Source organism: Falco cherrug, chromosome 8 (genome assembly GCF_023634085.1).
Source record: "Falco cherrug isolate bFalChe1 chromosome 8, bFalChe1.pri, whole genome shotgun sequence".
NCBI lineage: Eukaryota > Metazoa > Chordata > Aves > Falconiformes > Falconidae > Falco > Falco cherrug.
In genome coordinates, this window is record NC_073704.1 from 5,638,730 (window position 1) to 5,657,244 (window position 18,515).

Below are 18,515 nucleotides of genomic sequence, written 5' to 3' on the forward strand. Positions count from 1 at the left end.
TACATACAAGTACTTAAACAGTTCCAGCTCGCTGTAGAGTTCATTCACTTGCCACGTTAAGGCAACTGTGGCCATCCCACCAAGAGGCAGGCATTTATCTAACATGATTTATCTACATATTAAATCACTGCTGATAAAGTACAACAGCATCAAAGCTTTACCTCTCCTAAATGTGAATCTCCCAGAGGTCCCTTGGTTTCTGTGTGCGCTATGATGACCTTCACCCCTGGAAGAATCTTGAATAAGAAGTGAACAGAAGTTAAAAGAACTTGAATTCATCAAAAGAAAAGTTAATAATGCAGAGCCACATGGCACAGTCAACAGCCTGTGCAGTTCTTCCCTTTCTGCTCCTCTCTGCACCATAGATACTAGCTATCTTTTCCTGCCAAGTTGTTCAATCATTTAAACTCTAAGCAGCTATTTTGCAGCTTCCGAGTTGAAGTTTCACACCTTAAAAATGCCTTCCGTACTTTTTAATTTGCCTTTGATTTTCTTCAGTTGCAGCAACATATCATAATGCTTCACTTCATACATCTGACTTCATTTTAACTAGCTGTTCATTTTATGCTCTCTCTAGTGCTTCTCTTAGATAACACTGTGATGAATGAAGCTCGTCGCACGGATTCTGTACTGAGACCCAGCTGAAGCAGCTCACCACCCAGGTAAGGGTCATGAGGAGGCAGGATTGCTCTCTGTCTCTCACCTTCCCAGACTCCATAAGGGGCAGACTGTGTGGAGAACCTCTCTCTACCAAACGCACCCTGAGAAAATAAGAGAATACATTTGTACAAGGATTTATGAGTTTATAGAAGGTAAACAGATGTGTTCCAGTATATGCAGTGTTACCCTGCCCTTAGCTGCACTGGCCAAACTGTTAACGATGCCAGCCAATTATGCTCAGTTATTCACAATGCAGTAAAACAGTTAAGAGTTTCTAGCTGTCTTCAAGACTTCCATATTTGCACGTTTGCAGAAGGAACAAGAACTGAGTGCCATAGGAGGAGACGCACAGGAGAAATGGATCCTATATATTATGTCATATTACGCTAGCCCCACACCCATAGGCTAGAACTGGCTAACACAGTGGCAGCTTTGAGGCTACGGCTGAACTTGCTTTTACCAGGAATATATACCATGAAGTCATAGCGATATATTAAACAAGGAGAAAATGACTGTAGTTTACACTGATCTGTTCAGAGGCCAAATCAGGGTCATGCAAATGATGGCGAATAGCCTGTCTTCTAACGGCTAATATTTAAGCTTGCAAAAATTAGAGATGAGTAGTCACAAAAGCTGCCAGTTAACAAGCCCCTAATTTAACATTACGAATTTATTTTTTTTTTTAAAAAAAAGCAAATGCTCCGTCTTGATATTATGTTTCTTAAAATAAGTACAGAACTAAATACGTATATGCATGTACTCTACTAAACTTAGTCTGACCTTGGTGCAGCTGGCACTTGTATTGACCAAGTTAACTGAGAAACAAGTTAATATGAAAATTATGACTACAGAATTAAGTCTGATAGAATGGTGTATCCGCAGCAAGCTTCCAGATGACACGTGTGTACATGTGTGTGTGTGTTTCAATACGCTGTAGTACAGGCCTGACATCAATTTATTGGATCAGGGAAGGCTGAAGGAATTGAGTTGCTTTGGTCTAAAGGGCGTGGGGAGGGGAAGACTAAGGGAGACAGACTAATTATACTTTTTCTGCTACCTAAAGGATAGTTAGAAGACGGAGCCAGATTTCTCAGAGTTGCAAACCTTAAGGAAAAGCAGCCAGGGACGTAATATGCAGCATAAATGCCAGTAAGGAAAACTTCCACAGAGTGGGGTGTCAGTCTTAGCACATACACCGAGAGGAGGAGGATCTCCATTCTTGGAGATTTCCTGTACTGAACTGGTCCTGCCACTCAGTAACCTGATAAAGCCTTGAGGGTGGTCCTGCTTTGAGCAGGAGGTTGCATGAGGGACATCCAGAGATCCTGACCACCCAAACTGCTTCTGTGATTCTGTGACTGATCAGCCAGTTGGCAAAGTCACCTTTTGCTAACAGCGTAACTAGGTAAGAAACAGCTAATGCGCCTAGATTATACATGACTGATGAACAGACAGCAAATTAGGTGAGGGTCTAGAAAGCAACAGCTGAAAAAGTGACAGAGGTGGAGATGCCAGACCACTTGAGTGCACAGCCATCATTCCCTAGGGAGTTGTTCCCTGGATACGGTGACAGGGATTAGCCGCTGCCAAGAATATTTCAGCAAACCCATGCAATGCAGCGAGGCTGAACTTTCTCCTCTACACTCATTGAATAGCTAATGATTTAACATTATCTGTACCTGTCATGTCGAAGTGCTCTCATATCTACGTAGACTGTTGTTGGATCTGGTCCTGCTGTTCCCTAAGAATAAGGAGGAAGAAACAAATTCAACAGAAGCCAGAAAATCCTGCTTTCATTCTCACAGCCACATAAACTCACAAACTCCTCTCCCTTTTTTACGAAGTACTGTCCTAATCTAGCCGAAGTATAGTAAAACAGCCCGCCCTTTCTAGAGTGACTGCTGTAAAGCTTTGATGTTTTATGGAATCTGTAAATGAATGCACAAGGATGTATTCATACAGGCAAATCTTTAAGTTTTTAGTATTTTAAAGTTTTATTTTGGTAAGCACCTCCTCTAAAAACTACCTAGCAAGTGCAAAGCACCTGTGCAGGCCTAATCCCCTTCCCAAAGCCTAACTGTTCTACTTTGTATCAGTTTTGTCAACTTCAAAGAAAAAAAGATGGCAACACGTAACTAGAACAACTCTAACCAACCCATGTCTTTTCAAGGCTCCTGCCAGTAACAGGCTAGGCAGAGGCAGAGCTGTGTTGTAGTCAGAGGCTAAACCTTCTGACCAACCCTGGTGAGAGGTTTTCCATTTCCCAACATGGGAACAAGGGATCTTTTTCTTTCCCCCAGCAGAATTTAACCTCAAGACAACTAGAAACTACTAGGAAATGCATATTTAAGCTAAAAAATTACACAAAGTTTCAATGACTATTCCCCCCCTTAGCAGTTTCTCATTTTAGAAATACTTAAAATGAGGCCGCTTTGCCATCGGCTCAAGATTGCAGTGCTGGAGAACAGTAATAATGTCTTTATAACAACACTCACTTTTGTAGTGCTGCTGAGGCTCAGCGACGCTGATGGCCACACCAGATTAACGGTATGATCTTTTTCTTTAGGAATATACCATTTAGTAATTTAATCATTGCTATAACCCCCTTTCTAGCTTGTTTGAGAAAGAGGTTTTGTACTTGAGCTGCAAGTGTTCTTTGTGAGTAAAGCTGAACTTCTTCAGAAAAAAAAAATATCTTGCTTGGTCTGTGTCAAATGAGAACTCTCGAACGGCATACATTCATTCTATAGAGTCATACCACTGAACCAAACTGACTTTAGGACATTACAAGCACACATGCATCACTATACCTGTTCAGCCAGCTTGCCCAGCCTGTTTGGCTGACAGCGGGACCACAAACAGAAGTAACAGAGGCCATCAAAGTGTGTGAAACAGAGAGAAAGGGGAAAAAAGAAAATACAAACAAAGAGGCACTGGAAACATAAGATACACACAGTAAGACAGAAAACAAAACTTACACTGTTTTAGAGTGAAAAGAGAATTTTCATTTCAGATTACTTAAGAGCTCGGCACTTTTAAGTGGTTCATTGGGAAACATGCAAGTCCCAGTTAATAAGAAGAGGTTTAAGGCAGATCATACGTAATGCCCGTTGCCTTAACCATAAATCCCTCCTCTACCTGTAAGGATCTAGAGGCTGCCTGCACCTTCAGAAACACCTTCTTAGTAAACTAGTCCAATAAGGTTGGAAGACATTATATATCTATTTGCATGCTAACTTGTATCAAAGACCCTTCCAGTTTGGTTATTCAGCTATATTCATTTAAATTCAATGATTTAAAAAAGTCAAAATACATGCATCACTTTGGAAGAATGGCAGAAGGGGGTTAAAAAAAAATACCTAAAGAAGGGCTCAAGAATGGAGAACAGAGATGAAAAAGGTGTAAAATGAAGGGGAAGCTTAGCTGCCCAGCAGCCCTGCACTCTTCACAGTTTTCTTGAAGCACTTTTCACACTGCCATTTAACATTCTGCAGAAAAACTGTTTTCCCCCAACTCCTTTGTGTAGTCTGAACAGCAAATAACCAAAACTGGCTTTTAAAATTCTTATTTAGACAGGCAATTCGGAAAGTTTTTGTTTCACACATGGCATCTGAAATGTTTTATTCAATGAATTTAAAAATCTTGATTTACAGTCATCTTAATTTTATCTATATCCTTCCTATTTTTCCGTCTACCGATTCATAAAATTTCTCTGGCTGCATTTCTTTATAACCATTTATCTAGGGATGTTAAAAACCTTTTAGCCTTTAATATGTGTGAAGAAGCTATAGAAACTACAGAAAAAATTATGAATGGCAACGTATTTAAGAAGTTCATGGTCTAAACCATCTCTCTTGTAGGAAATAGAGAACAGTAAAATACATTCTGAGAAGGAAAAATGCTTTCCTTCATCTGGTGGGCACCGGGGGCCGGGGGAAGTTATACAGAAGTACAGTAGCAATCTTCATAGAACCATATTTTTTTTAAGTGTAATTCATACCAATAAAATGGGAAATAAAATTTACAATTACACACATACTTAATACATGCGTCATCTGTGAAATTCCCCACATACAATGCTACATGTTGCCACATCTGAAACTTGAGCAGTTTGATCATCCAAAACCCAGGGTGCTTTGCCATTTCCTAGACCATGCTTAGTACCTGATTTTCAGGTAAGTTGTGCAATAACTTTTTTTTTCTCTTAACTAGAGAAGAAACATCTCATTAAGAAAAGTTAAGATTTTATCTGGTTAAATTACACATACAACACTATCGTCAACTGAATACTAAACTATCAAAGGCAGGTCTGGACCACAGCATGTCATTATCTCCAGTCTGTGAAGTAGGGCAGTGTACTTTATGGGCATATTCTCCACCTCACAGCTTCCAATTTTATACCTTTAATTGGGGGGGGGGGTTGAATCCAACTCTCACATGAGGCGAGACAAACATACTTGCATGTTGATAATGCTAATTTGAACTCTTGAAAAGTAAAAAAGCCTGTCAACCTTGTCAGTTTCCCTGGGTTTTATCTGAGGAACTCTGTCTTCCATTTAATTCCACATATACACAAGTTATTTTTAAACAGGCAAAATACGAATCCCACAAAAGCTGAAATAGCACGGCTGACTTTTTTTATCAGCAGGAAGCTGTATATTTCATTTAATACTGCTCGTCAACAGTAGGAAGGAAGCAAGTTTCTTAATGCTGATTGCCTGTATTAGAAAGGCAAATCAATTGGTCAGTTAATACAGAAAAGTGAAGTTATCGTAATCCCTATCTTCAAGGCTTATTCAACTTGGGTGATGAAACCAGCAAGCAACAGAGCTCTAGTTCATTTTAAAAAATTACATTAAGCTGAACATGGTTTCCAAAAAAGCTCCCAGAGATTCTGTATATGGAATGAGCAGTTTAATCTCACCTGTAAGCAAATTGCTACGTTGACCCTGCACCCAAACGTAGTGCTCACTGCACGAGCAGAGAGGCCCAGGTCTTTGAATAACTTTGAAAAAGACTGTGTTAATGTAATCCTTGGTCTCTCTTCTGCCACCACCATGCATGTTCGCACACAGGACAGGTTAACTCCTTTCATCTGAGAGGCGGGATGAAGAAAACAATAACAATTTAAATTTGAGTCAACAATTTTAGAAATAAGCCATTTTAATTTGCGGAACAGATGGACTTTAAAAACACCAGAATAACTGACATGAACTGGTTGAACAATATAGAGACGATGGACTGCACTCAGTTTGGCTCCATCCATCCAGGACAACCCTCCAAAATTGTGCCAAGAAGCTTTATGGCAGCATTTGACACGCAAGATGCAAACTACTTGCATCATGTAACTGCAACACAGTCACTCATCATTTTGAGCTGAAAAAAACCCACAAAATGTCATTGTGTCACAGGAGTGGGCTGACAGGAGACCCGCTTGCTCCCAGTGCTGCGCAGTTCAGATGCGAGCAGAGCACTGGAGACGTTAATAGCTCTCATCAGCATGAATGCGAACCTGCAGCAACTGGCTGCGGGCCAGGACTCCTTTCAGCGAGGTCCAGGAGAACAGAGGGACAGAGCTTTTTGTCTATGCTGAGAATAAGCACAATGTGGCCGCTTTCTTGTCTGCAACAAGCTGCCAGACATTCCCAGGGGAAGTCCTGAGCAGCTTAGTTACTCCAGCCATGGGAACTCTCCTACCATTGAGACAGAGGCGCCTCTTCAAGTTTCAGTTAAGGGATCTCCCTCAAAAATAAACTGATGGATTAGCGTGTTAATTGCTGCTGTTAGGAAGATTACATCCATTTTAGAACTCAATACTTTTGGTGTCAAGTGATCTGAAAGCAGGTGAGACTTGCCAGCTTTTGGGGGGCGTTTTTTTGGGTGAGACATTTTTTGGGGTTGGGGTTTGGTGGGGCTTTGGGTTTTTTCGTTTCTGTGTGGGTTTTGTCTCTTTGTTTGGGTTGGTTTGTTTGCGGGTTTTTTTTTGTCTCAGACAAGAAAAAGTTGATAGGCTTGCTACGGATTTTGCCCCCAAATCTCAGAAATATCCAGCAGCACAGAGGTGGCACAAATCAGACTTCTTTTTTGCCCCACCAGAAACATGAGAGCTGAAACTTCCAGCAATCTCAACATTTCCCAAAAAGCAAGTCATAATGAAAAGCTTTCACAGAAACACAAAAGGGCCCATCTTCTGCAAGCCAGAATGCAGTATTTCTAGAAAGATACATGTATTTATACATCAGTGTGTTGACAAATTAAGTCTGCTCACCCGCAGTATATCAGTCTGTGTTCCAAGCCCTTTGGTGCACATCTCCATCACAGAGTATGAGCAGAACGTGACACGCACTTTATACTGACTTACAGCAGACAACCACAGAGACACATTGCTCTCCAGTTCCACAGGAGGGACTAGAATAGACTGATGACCCGAATATACACTAGGGAGAGGAAGAAAAAGAAACATGAGAACTTCAAGCCAGTGTAAAAACCTCCAAAGTTACATGAAGTTAAAATGAAGCAAATACAGGAAAACTGTAAGCCTGGTATCTATCTGAACTGCAGCTTCTTGGCAGAGAGCAAATATCTCTTAGTTAGCCAAGAACCACAGGTTTGAGTTATGCCACAGTCTTTAACGAGAGTATATGTGTGTTGCCCTCAGTAAATTGTGTTGAACTGTAGACAAATACTGAATACCTTGAGTAGACAGAACTTCCAACACTAAAATGTTAACATTTGAGACATCACTCCAATTACAGATCACCGTTGGTAACTGAGCTTATTTTTGTGAGTCATTCTAGGGAAAATACACCTTTTGCTTTGAGTGACGTGAGTCTTTAACACCTACACTGCACCACTGAAGTTTCTTGTGCAATTTTCTAGCCTTTGCCATGGGTGTCTGTTTTTAAACAATGTTTATGTGAAATTCTTAACCTGGATACCAGTTAACATGAGTGGACAGAAAGTCAAATTCAGAATCACACCACCTTTTCACTTTTTTTTAAATATTATATACTCATTTCAAGACACTGTATGTCATGACCATGCAGTCTTAAATTACCAGATGTTTTTTTAGATCAGTTACTATCAACAAAATCAGTGACACAACCCTCCATAAAACCAGGCTTAGATAAACCAATGCATCTTGAAAAAAATAACAATATCTCTAATTGCTTTCAACAGGTAGTGTAACAGGCTTGCCAGTTCTCCTGACTAGAGTTAATGTGTTTCTGTTATGGGCAATGTGAGGAGGAGTTTGGTTGGTTTTTTATCTTTTAAAATATTCTATAAAATAGAAAAAGAGTTACTCTGTAATAAAAGTCTTTCAAACTAAAACTAAGTTTAACTCAGATGAAACACAACAGACCTTGTATTAACTCTTCTACAGAAAGCATGACACATTTAATTCCCTTCCCTAAAAATATTCTTTTAAATCCATTTAGATTTTAATTCTTCCATCACTGAGGTTCCTTCTCCCTCGACCCTCCCTCACTTTATTGATGATATAAATCATCAGACGTTACCAAAGTTAAAAGTTTTGCTTTCCTTCAGTACACTTCCTTTCCACCTGGGGAAAATTTTGCAGCTTTGCAAGATGTGCTGCACTGTAGTAGCCATCTGATTGAATCAATTCACATCTTACTTATTTTAAGAAACATTCAGTTGCTTCCTTTAGTAGTATTTCTTAGTACATGCCAATTTTGCAGTTAATACCTTACGGGTTTTCTAAAAAGATATGGTATAATCTCAAAAGATTTTAAAAGGAATCTGTAAAATAGACAGTGAAGTCTTTTTTTTTTTTCTTGGATTTGGCATCTAATGAATTCCATTTGCAAAACCCAAGTTACTCAAGTAACTAACTAACTTAAATGAATTTTGTTACCACAAAAGGTATTTTATGAAATACCTATAAAAAGGTTAATTTGGGTTTATCTGACGGTTTCATCCACAACTGCTCCCCTGGATTCTAGAGAAGGCTGGGAACACGTGGGAAAGCCTACGACTCAAATGACATACCTGCACAAGCACCACAGTGCAAACCCCAAGCCACAATAAGGGTCGAGGCAGATGGCAATCTGGCGCGAAGGGTACAGCTCACACTGTAGCTTTATAGAGCGACATAAGGCACTTGTAGCTGCATGTGACATCTGTAAAAGAAAACCAGGTGCTCTCAGGGACTACTTTGTTTTTTAAAAAAAAGGGTATCATGTAATAATTGATAGGAATGTTTATCGTAGAAGGCATGGCAACACGTAATGGTTTGAGTTTTTTTAAGCACCTTTAATAAAACAGGAAAAGGCAAACGAGCCCAAAATTTAACAGGTACTTTTCAAGCTAGTGGCAAATGACATCTGTCATGACATCAAATGGTGCCAAATGACATCTGACGTCTCTATAATTAATCGCAAAAGAAAACATTAATGAACTTCCCAACAAACGCTCTCCATTTAGACCCCTCAAGTGATTGCTCCCATAGGGCCAGTAAGACTGAATGCTTCCAAAAAGCACAAGAAATTTTTATGTCATGCAAACTTAAAAATAAGCTTCCTGAACACTACGATGGTCTGTTTACATTTCTGTATTTCTTCTCTAGCAGGAGGAATAAATGTGGAATATACCTATATATAAGGAGATAAAGTATAGTAATATCTTTCTTGTTACTCTACCTTTACTCCTGCTAATATACCAGTAGTAGACACGCTGAAGTCCAAGTATGCCAACGTATCTGGAGATGTAGGTCTGAAAATACTAGCCAGCTTCTTTTTAGGCATATCATCTATTTAAGAAGAGAAAAATATCATATTATTGTTTTGGAAAAACAGCACAGGTCAAAAAATGTATCTTTACAGCATTAACTCCAGGTGCTTTTGATAGTTTCTGGACAGCTGTTTCGATGCAAAGCAAGATACATCCATTCAATTAGGCGGTTTTGGTATAATAAAATAAATAAATCAGCCTTCAGACTATTTGAATTTTGGATAATAGGCAAACATCCCATACCTGTATCCAAAATAGTGGGCCATGTTTTAATATCTACAGCTGTTGCAGCTTCCTTGGACTTCAGCAGTTTCATTATCGCTTGCGTGGTCAGTATACATGCAGACTTACTGACCTGTAAAAGACACAGCATTAAAAACATTTATAAATAACTAGTGAAAGAATGCTCAAGTGATCACACATCCATCCAGATGAGATAAACAGTAAGCTGAACAGATGAAGAAAAAAACATTGGAAACATCACAATAGAAAGAACATTTTAAACAAGTTTCTGAAAAAAAGTATTAATTGACTCAGCCACAGCATACTGATTTTTTTTTTTTTTTTTTACCCCTAGTTTATTTTACATCGACTGTGGCAAAGCAATTTATCAGGCTGCATCAACCATCTTACACCCACCAAAAGCGTTAGGAATGTCTTATACATACCTCTACAATCATTTTGACAGTGGGCAGAGTGGTAGCAAGATTCTGTGGATGAGGTGGGCGAACAGTGATAGGTATACAGCCAGCATATAAGCAGCCATAGAAAGTTGCTATTAAGTCTACTCCTGTAAAGGATATTTGTGAAATTAAAGCCATTTTTATCAAAACAAAAGGCCAAACTCATTCACCAAAGCCAAAATACACACTGATTTATTTTATTAGGATGTAAGGACTTGTCAAAAATGTCTCTTCAAATCAACAGGCTGTTCTTGGCCATGCCCAATTCTATAAGGTTAAGAAACTTTGCATTTGAAGGTTAGCAAAAATTACTTCTTTTTTTTAATTAAAAAAAACCCAACCTTGCAAACTTTAAATTTGTGGGGATATATTTTCATGGACAAAAATAACAAAACAAGGTATTGTAAGTTATGAAGATGACAACTCAGACTCTTTTAAAAAGCATACATTTGCTTTTCACCATTATGACTCTGAAATACACCATCACCCAACTTTCATGAGGTACATTTGCAAATACACACTAGTAATGCAAGTCTGGGGTTCACATTTGACTTCTGGAGACAGCCTTTCAGGAAAGGAAGGGTGTTTGTGCACTGACATCCCTCACCTAGCTTCCCAAGGATACTTAGGCAGTTTTATTCCATTCTTGAGGCTGAAAATCGAGAATCTTTCATGTGGTTTAAATCAACCTACTTTTGCATAACTGCCCAGACATCTGGAGCAGTCAGATGAAATGTTTGCTACATGTAGTTTGCCACTTAGGACAAGCAACTTAATAATAAAAAACCCAAAAAGGACGTCTCTTTGAAATACCAAGTCACTGCCATATACCATGATATTAAACGGATGTTTGAACACCCTTAGTTCCTTTCTTGTGATGTCTGACCGATTCTGCTGTCTGTTGCCTTACCTGGAGGATAAACTAGGGCCACGTGGTCACCAACATTCAGTCGCCCTTTCTCCATTAGTGCGACTGCCACTCTCTCTGCGCGCTTGTGCAACTGTATGCATGATGCAGTGCTAGCTACAGTGCCCTGCACAGAAGAGAAGCAACATTAGACAACTTTACTCAAACTGTTCTCCGCAAAGTACATGCTGCAGGTGCAATACTGCATTGTCCTTATTTTAACAGTGCAGCACACTTAAAGACTCTGTCTTGGTGTTTCAGAAGCCATGCTGCTGGTACCATGAACTTCTAGGATGCTAGAGAATTTTATACATATTATTGTGAATGTCAGAGAGCAAAGCAGCTTCTAAATGTATTTGGTATCACAAAACGAGTATCTTACAAATATTTGAAATTTCACCGTCCAAGGGAGAAAACACAGTAGCAGTAGCAAGAACACAATTGTTTTAGCAGCAAGCTGAGCACTGCATCAGCTCTACCATGCACAGCCAAACCTCTACATACTTTTGCAATCAGCAGTCTTTAGAAGTGCGAAGGGAACTCTGCTATGTCTTTAGTACAGATACTCTTTCAAAGGGTCAGAGAGGCAACCTGAGCTCTGTTTGTTATGCACTGTTACTTCTGCTTCAGTGCGTCTACTGAAAGTGTATTTCCCACAACTATGCATCTGGGAGGTCTTCACATGGAAGCAGCTGTATCTTAGGATTGCTTAGGCAGTTGCAAAGTCATGAGGATACCAAAAACCTTAGATGTGAAGACAGAAAACACACTTTGCTATCCAGCCTAGGAAGTGACGCCTTAGCCTTAATTAAGCCCCTGAGGTTGGGATGTACCCTTTTTTCCAAGACTACAATCTGATACAGGAAAAACTGGTGGGACAACCACCTCAGAGGGAAATACACAGAGACTGAATCAAGCCTCCCACTATACAGATAAGGATTATCACAGCAAATGTCTGCAATACAAGCATCTGCTTTCAAGTCCAAGGCAAGCTGCCACATGTAATCCTCAGCCCAAGCGCACAGCTCTCTGATGCAAGGTCTAGTTGATGCAGGATGGCACTGGCACTGCTCAGTTTTACTAAGGATATTGTTGTTAAAGCCTGGGAGCTAAAATCATGCAAAATCAGAACAGTAAATACGGTGGATTGTTGATACAGGAACAGCAGCAGTTCAAGGACTTGGGAGAAAAATCTAGACATGAAAAGGTGTAAAAGAGATTCTCATGGAGACCTGTGAACACTCTAATGTTTAGCATTGTAGCTCGTTAGTCCCCTGCTATTTTAAGATGTGTTCACCAACAGGTAGTTTCTTTGTGCCTAATTTTTGTGTTTCCTTTTTGCAGAGTCTCCTTGTGAAGGGTACAGGTGGCCTGAACAAGTGACCAAGAAAGGGCCTTCTTCGTACTAGAAAACTTCCCTCAAAAGCCATTTTACTCTGAGAGTAAAATAAACCAATTCTGCGGCTTTTAACAATAACCATATCAAAGCAGTTTCTTTCGCTAAAGCAGAGTCTCATGACAAAAGTCAGAACTTCAAACCACATCCTATACCATCCCGCCTGTCTGAATGAGCCCCCCAAAGGCCAACCCTTCACTTCCCAGGGACTGCTGCTGGACCTTCACAAGGCACATTCCCTGTCTCACGTCTGCAGTACAGCACAGCACAAGGCAGACCGGTTAGTCACTGGGCTGTTATAGTTGCTGGAAGCTACCAAGTACAGGCTCAAAAAAACAATTGACCAACTCTGCCTCCTGAAAAGAAAGAAGGGGAATAAAAAAAAGTGCCAGAACAGCAGTAGAAGTATCTAAAATATTTGAGTTTTCTGAAACATGCACAGCAGTAGTGCTCCTCAGGCCCACGGAGGCTGAAATACTGAGGAACATAGAAAAGTGCACATTTTTTCACACCCCTGTACAAAGTGTTGGATGCACCAGACACATAAATGCTCCAAAACTACTGAAAGTCACATGCAGAACGGCTTATGAGCAAAAATGATGCATTTACTGAGAAACATGACTGTTGCCTTGTTGTATGTCATAAAGGCTCAGACAGCCCTTGAATAATCAAGAATATAGAGCCTGTAAGTATGTAGAGCCTGTGCTCTGAAACTGAGGCGTTTGCTTGTTCATGTTGGAGTGCCTAAGTGCTATCCTTTTTGGGGGCAGAGCCTGGCCAAGGACAAGGTATCAGTGTTTCCTGAAGGGTGGGCAGTGCTGAACCATATGGCTCCAAAGGTGTCCCAAGGGTTCTCTACTTAGGCTCGAGATCTTCCAATTGAAAGGTCCTGCAGCTCGAACTTCCAGTTACACTTGTGCTCAGGGACAAAGACAGAGTAGTGGCTTCCATTAATATGACAAAAGTTGTGTTCCAGCAGGAAATGCAACTACTGCAATGTTTTAAGCTAGGCAGAATACATACTGAAATTCCAGATGTGGAAAAGTTCTGCTGCTTGTTAATGAGCAATTTTTGTCTGCTTCATCAAAGTAACCTGAAGCGTTTTAGGAAAAGACTTCTAGCTGGAATTTTCTTAGAATCCAAACGATGTTTTGCTGATCTCAATCTCCAAGTATGACCTAAAGTGCATCTCACCTTGGAATTCAACAGAAGGAAGAGGGGATGATCTGGAGTTGTCTGGGCTCGCCACTGGAGAACATCCGCTAAATACAGGAACTGAAACAGAAAAAAAGGAGACACTCAGATTCACTCAAAATGCAGCATGCTTAGTTTCAGCAGAATACCATAAGTGGTTTTCTCTCATTTTGAATTAGCCAATTCAAATATTTACCAATACCAGGACATCAGTGTTACCTTTCTTGCCTGGTCGTTATCCTCCAACTGGGTAACATCTCTCCCTGAGGCTTGTGCAATTCTCTTTCCAGCAACAAGGTTTCCTACTATCATTGAAGCAGGACCAACATCTGCATTTTGAAAAACACAGTGCAAAATGAGGAAAAGTAATATAAGGAACATGTAATAATCTAGAATTCAGCCTGCGCATTACTATAAATGCCGTATGTAACACAGATCTGAAAAGATGAAAAGCTAAAACCAAGGATCACACTGCACAGAAAAAGAGAGAAGAGGCTAGTATGGTACACTAAAAATCCGCCCATTATCAGCAGAGCACATTAAAAATCAGTCTACGCTGATTCAGCAGATTGAGGTCTGCCTGGACTTCAGTGTTATTGTTTTATATTTAGAGTGAGTTACTGGCCTTTGCAAGGTGGTCAGTACAGGAACAATTGATAACACAGCTACAGAAGCATGAAATGGGTACATGCTGTACGCCCTTGCGTTTACCTGGGATTTGAGGCATAAGACAACGCCCTCCCTGGGCTCTGGGCTGCTCTGACATCACCACTAGCTCTGCCAAGTTAGGCAGCTTAAAGCCACCCAACATGCACAGCCCTGAGCTGCCACACTGCCCCTGGATCATATTCCACGCACACCCTTGGAGACAGACGCGCAGAGCTAAGGAACGCGCTCCGGTTTACTCACCTGGTTGTTTCTGTCGTGGCTTAGGCAGGTTAGTAACACAAGTATGTGGACACATCAAGACATTACAAGGGTGCAGAGCACCTTCTAGAAAGCGCTGCTTGGTTTCCGAAATATGAATTCCTCCAAGTGGAGCCTTTGGCAAAGTGTTGGCTGGCACCAAGGCGAGACAGTAGACGCCCACTTGGTGAATGCTATCAATTGCCTTGACAGAAAGAAAGAAAAAAACCCAAAAACATTCCACATTATCAACTGGGATGTAGCTAGAGCAAGAATTTGAATTCAGTCATTTAGTAACATTAAAATTTTTACTTGCACTACAATTTGCAAATAAAGGGTCCAATTCTGCACTCACTGAACTCATAGAAGCTGTGCCATGACTTCAATGGGAGCAGGAGCAGACCCAGGACTTTGCTTGTGCACTCTTATCAAGGGGATGCCACCTGCACATCAGGGATTAGGAAAGTCTCTTAAAAGTGGGCAAAAAGTGCAGAGATTTTAAAAAGCCAAAATTATACCACAGCAAATTTAGCACGTATGGCACAATCACAGAAGCGCAGTAGAACATAAAACCACAAAAATAGAGGGAAACATCTTGCTGTCTAAAACTTAAGTGTCTATTTTAGCTATGACACTTCTAAAAAGAGAAATATGTGTTTTCTCCCATGAAAAACAGCCTTTCTATTACCTGATATTCCCTCTAAAAAGATTATAAAGCTGAAAGTAGATAGCAACCATTATTGCACAACTGCTTTACTGTTAAGAGGAATCCTTCCTTAAGCTGTTCTCTCTAGCTTTCCCTTCAGTTGTCCCTTCACCAGTCTTCTTCCATAATTGCTCTCACTCTTTACCTTCTTTAGAACTGCTCAATTAATTCCAAAATCCTCAAATGCAAATCTGCCAGATTTCCCCTCCCTCCTGCCCCCTCCCCCAGAACAGCAATAAAGTAATCAAGGTAGAGTTTTTAACCTTACTGTTGGAGATCTAGAATAGGGATGTTAGTGATATAAAAAGATTTCAGGGTCTGTTTTAGATACTTGGCACTAAGAATACCCTTAAACATTTTCAGACTTAACTCTCCCAGCCAGTATGAAATCAGCAGAGATGTGCAGAATTAAACCAAAAACTATCATCCTTAGAACTAGTAGTATGAAGTTAAAAAACATTATGAAAGGAAATCCTACTTTTTACAAAATTCTGTTAACTACTGACCCTGAAATACATTCTGAAGTCAGCTTATTACAACTTTATGTAGTAACACTGATAGGTTTTTCTTATGGAAAAAAAAATACGCTCTAATATTCTCATTTCATACATCAGCCTTATTCACCTGAAAAGAGAGAAAGGACAGACTGACTACCTGTAGAACCCTGCTCATCCACTGAAAACTATCCTCCTCTGATGCATCAGGGCGCTGCTCTGCCACAAGCACTATTCGATCATCATGCAAAACGGTCACAGAAAACACTGCTATCCTAAAACGCAAAGGACAGAAGAATGATAGGATGCAACATATGATGAACATAGCATGGCTTATTATAATGTGGAAAGGACCGCAACCTTTAGTGGTACCGTTTCAACAAACACAAGCATTATTCATGCCAGATCATCGCAAAATCACAGACAAATTTATAACAAAATAGGTTCATTATTGTAACTTCTTTCTGTTGGGTGTCAAATTTGCAGTCACCAATGTAGCATGTGTTTAACACAGGCAGGTTCCATACGTGCAGGGGCTGTGCAAACCTTGCTCATGTAACCATCATGCACGCTAAACTCATTGCACCTACATATGAAGTCCCCTCTGAAAGACAACCACTATGCCAAATTACTGACCAGCACGTCTGTAGTGCTCGCACTGAAAAATACTTACTCTCACTTGTGACTTAAATTAGTTTTAGGCTTGCATCTTCTAAGGTAAAATGTTAATAATGTCTCAACCAGGTATGTGCTGTTATTTTTATGATACATGAATTGCACAAGTGATGCAAAAATGAGAAAAGCTTGACCTTCATAGAATCACAGAATGGCTGGGGTCAGAAGGGACCTTTAAAGGTCACCTAGTCTAACCCCCCTGCAGTGAGCAGGGACATCTTCAACTAGATCAGGTTGCTCCGAGCTCCATCCAGCCTGGCCTTGAATGTTTCCAGGGATGGGGCGTCTACCACTTTTCTGGGCAACCGGTGCCAATTTTTCACCACACTCACGGTAAAAAAATTCTTCTTTATGAATTTACCCTCTTTTAGTTTAAAACCATTACACCTTGTCCTATTGCAACGGGCCCTATTAAAAAGTCTGCCCCCATCTTTTTTATAATGCCCCTTTAGGTGTTGAAAGGCCTCTAGAAGGTCCCCTCAGAGCCTTCTCCAGGCTGAACACCCCCAGCTCCCTCAGCCTTTCTTCACAGGAGAGGTGTTCCATTGCTGCCCTGACCCAGCTGCAGGACCCTGCACTTTGCCTTGCTGAACCTCATAAGGTTCACATGGGCCCACTTCTGGAGCTGAAGTCCCTCTGGACGGCATGCTGTCCCTCAGGTGTGTCACCCACACCACTCAGCTTGGTGTCATCTGTAAATCTGCTGAGGGTGCACTCGATCCTACTGTGTCATTGGTGAAGATACTAAACAGTACAGGTCCCAGTACGGGCCCCTGAGGGACACCACTCATCACTGATGTCCATCTGGACGTTGAGCCATTGACCAGCGAGGAGCAGTAAGGTTGGTCATACAACAAATACTGTCTTTGAAAGTCTTTCAGCAGCCTCAACACTCCTCGTCTGTTCTTCAAAACGTGCTGCAAAGTTCTTCCCTTGGCCACCCTGCATGAAAGGCTCAGGTGGACAAAGGGGAGTTGTGTTTTACATGTGGCATACAAGCGTCATGTGACTGTCTTCAGAGCAGCTCTGAAAGGTTTAAACTGACACTCCAAGATCTGTGTTTATACTACGTGAAAGGGAATGTGAACCTATTATGTATGCAGAGGGTGTCTGCCAAGTTCACAGGGACAGCCAAGTTCTCACCTGGCATATCACAGCCTAGTGCCACCCTTCCTACAAAATACACGTGTAACAATTCACATGCAGAGCTTCTGTGTACACTGTGTTACTTGTCGATCATTTCCAGGTGAAAAAAGGAGTAAAAAAGTCTCATCAGTAGCGGTGACATTTTTAACATACTCACCTTCCCCGATAGACAAACTTCATGGGTTCGACTGCCAGCGCGGTGGCTACCACATCATCCGCATTGTGCCTGCGGCCACTCACTGTCATTAGGCCATCCAATTTTCCCACCACAAACACCAAATAGTCCTGTAAAGAAGACAGATTATAAATAGAGGGGGGTAGCTCCGGACTCCTGGCGATACACGCCTGACTAAAACCAACAATATTCTCAAGATCTGTATGAGGTCACTGCCCTGACACAAAGTTCTGCTGAATTCAGGGGCACCACTTAGATTTGGGGTCAGGACAAAACCGAGCCCCGGACAGTTCATTCACACTTACAGGACCCACAAAGCCAAGCAATCCTGTTCTTGTAAAGGGCTGGTCTGAAACAGGAACGCCGGCTGCCGTCACTGGAATGGCCTGAAAAACAAATATTCAGACACTCACAGTACTGATAAGAAAAGTGAAGTTAAAATGCTTTCTGCAGCTCTACACTCAGTTGAAAAATTAACTGATACAACAGTGAGTATCACGTGAAGTATGTACAACAGTTTTTGAATAATGAAGAACACACCAGTTCTTAGCTCTGGTAGCTTGCTTTCTTCCTTTTCTCAGCTGCTTAGCCTTCATAACAAGAGTTCACGCTGCTTTTTAAAACAGGTGTTCCAGTATGGACTCTTATAGCACATACTCTGTTGTTACTACTAACATCCCCCATGAGATCTGTATGCAGGCACCTTGCTTCCATTGCACAAACAACACCTATCAGAAACTTAGACTCGAAGTCAAGTTGTTGCAATTATGGGACCACCGCCTTCAATGGAGAAAGAGAGCGAAAGCATTAAGCTCATCA

The 18,515-nt window shown here is 40.9% G+C and overlaps 1 protein-coding gene and 1 long non-coding RNA gene across 4 annotated transcripts in view; one reads left to right on the forward strand and one right to left on the reverse strand.

Annotated features, from left to right (window-relative positions):
• Positions 1 to 18,515, reverse strand: part of DIP2A (disco interacting protein 2 homolog A) — a 122,022-nt gene that overhangs the window by 6,203 nt on the left and 97,304 nt on the right. The window contains exons 20-36 of one of the 3 annotated variants that reach the window (XM_055717572.1): positions 18,002 to 18,082; positions 17,679 to 17,806; positions 15,861 to 15,975; positions 14,504 to 14,705; positions 13,814 to 13,923; positions 13,595 to 13,675; positions 11,008 to 11,131; positions 10,083 to 10,204; positions 9,658 to 9,769; positions 9,324 to 9,433; positions 8,674 to 8,804; positions 6,929 to 7,097; positions 5,585 to 5,755; positions 3,471 to 3,500; positions 2,340 to 2,401; positions 704 to 761; positions 162 to 236 (exon numbers count right to left, since the gene is read on the reverse strand). In XM_055717572.1, coding sequence (XP_055573547.1) covers positions 162 to 236; positions 704 to 761; positions 2,340 to 2,401; positions 3,471 to 3,500; positions 5,585 to 5,755; positions 6,929 to 7,097; positions 8,674 to 8,804; positions 9,324 to 9,433; positions 9,658 to 9,769; positions 10,083 to 10,204; positions 11,008 to 11,131; positions 13,595 to 13,675; positions 13,814 to 13,923; positions 14,504 to 14,705; positions 15,861 to 15,975; positions 17,679 to 17,806; positions 18,002 to 18,082 — 1,881 coding nt within the window. Of the gene's footprint in view, positions 1 to 161; positions 237 to 703; positions 762 to 2,339; positions 2,402 to 3,470; positions 3,501 to 5,584; positions 5,756 to 6,928; positions 7,098 to 8,673; positions 8,805 to 9,323; positions 9,434 to 9,657; positions 9,770 to 10,082; positions 10,205 to 11,007; positions 11,132 to 13,594; positions 13,676 to 13,813; positions 13,924 to 14,503; positions 14,706 to 14,855; positions 14,944 to 15,860; positions 15,976 to 17,678; positions 17,807 to 18,001; positions 18,083 to 18,515 lie in introns of those variants that run through there. The other 2 variants (XM_055717573.1, XR_008733419.1) reach the window with 2 other exon arrangements.
• Positions 214 to 12,481, forward strand: LOC129736594 (uncharacterized). The gene is made up of 2 exons (XR_008733420.1): positions 214 to 662; positions 12,349 to 12,481. It is a non-coding gene; the product is annotated as an uncharacterized LOC129736594 (long non-coding RNA).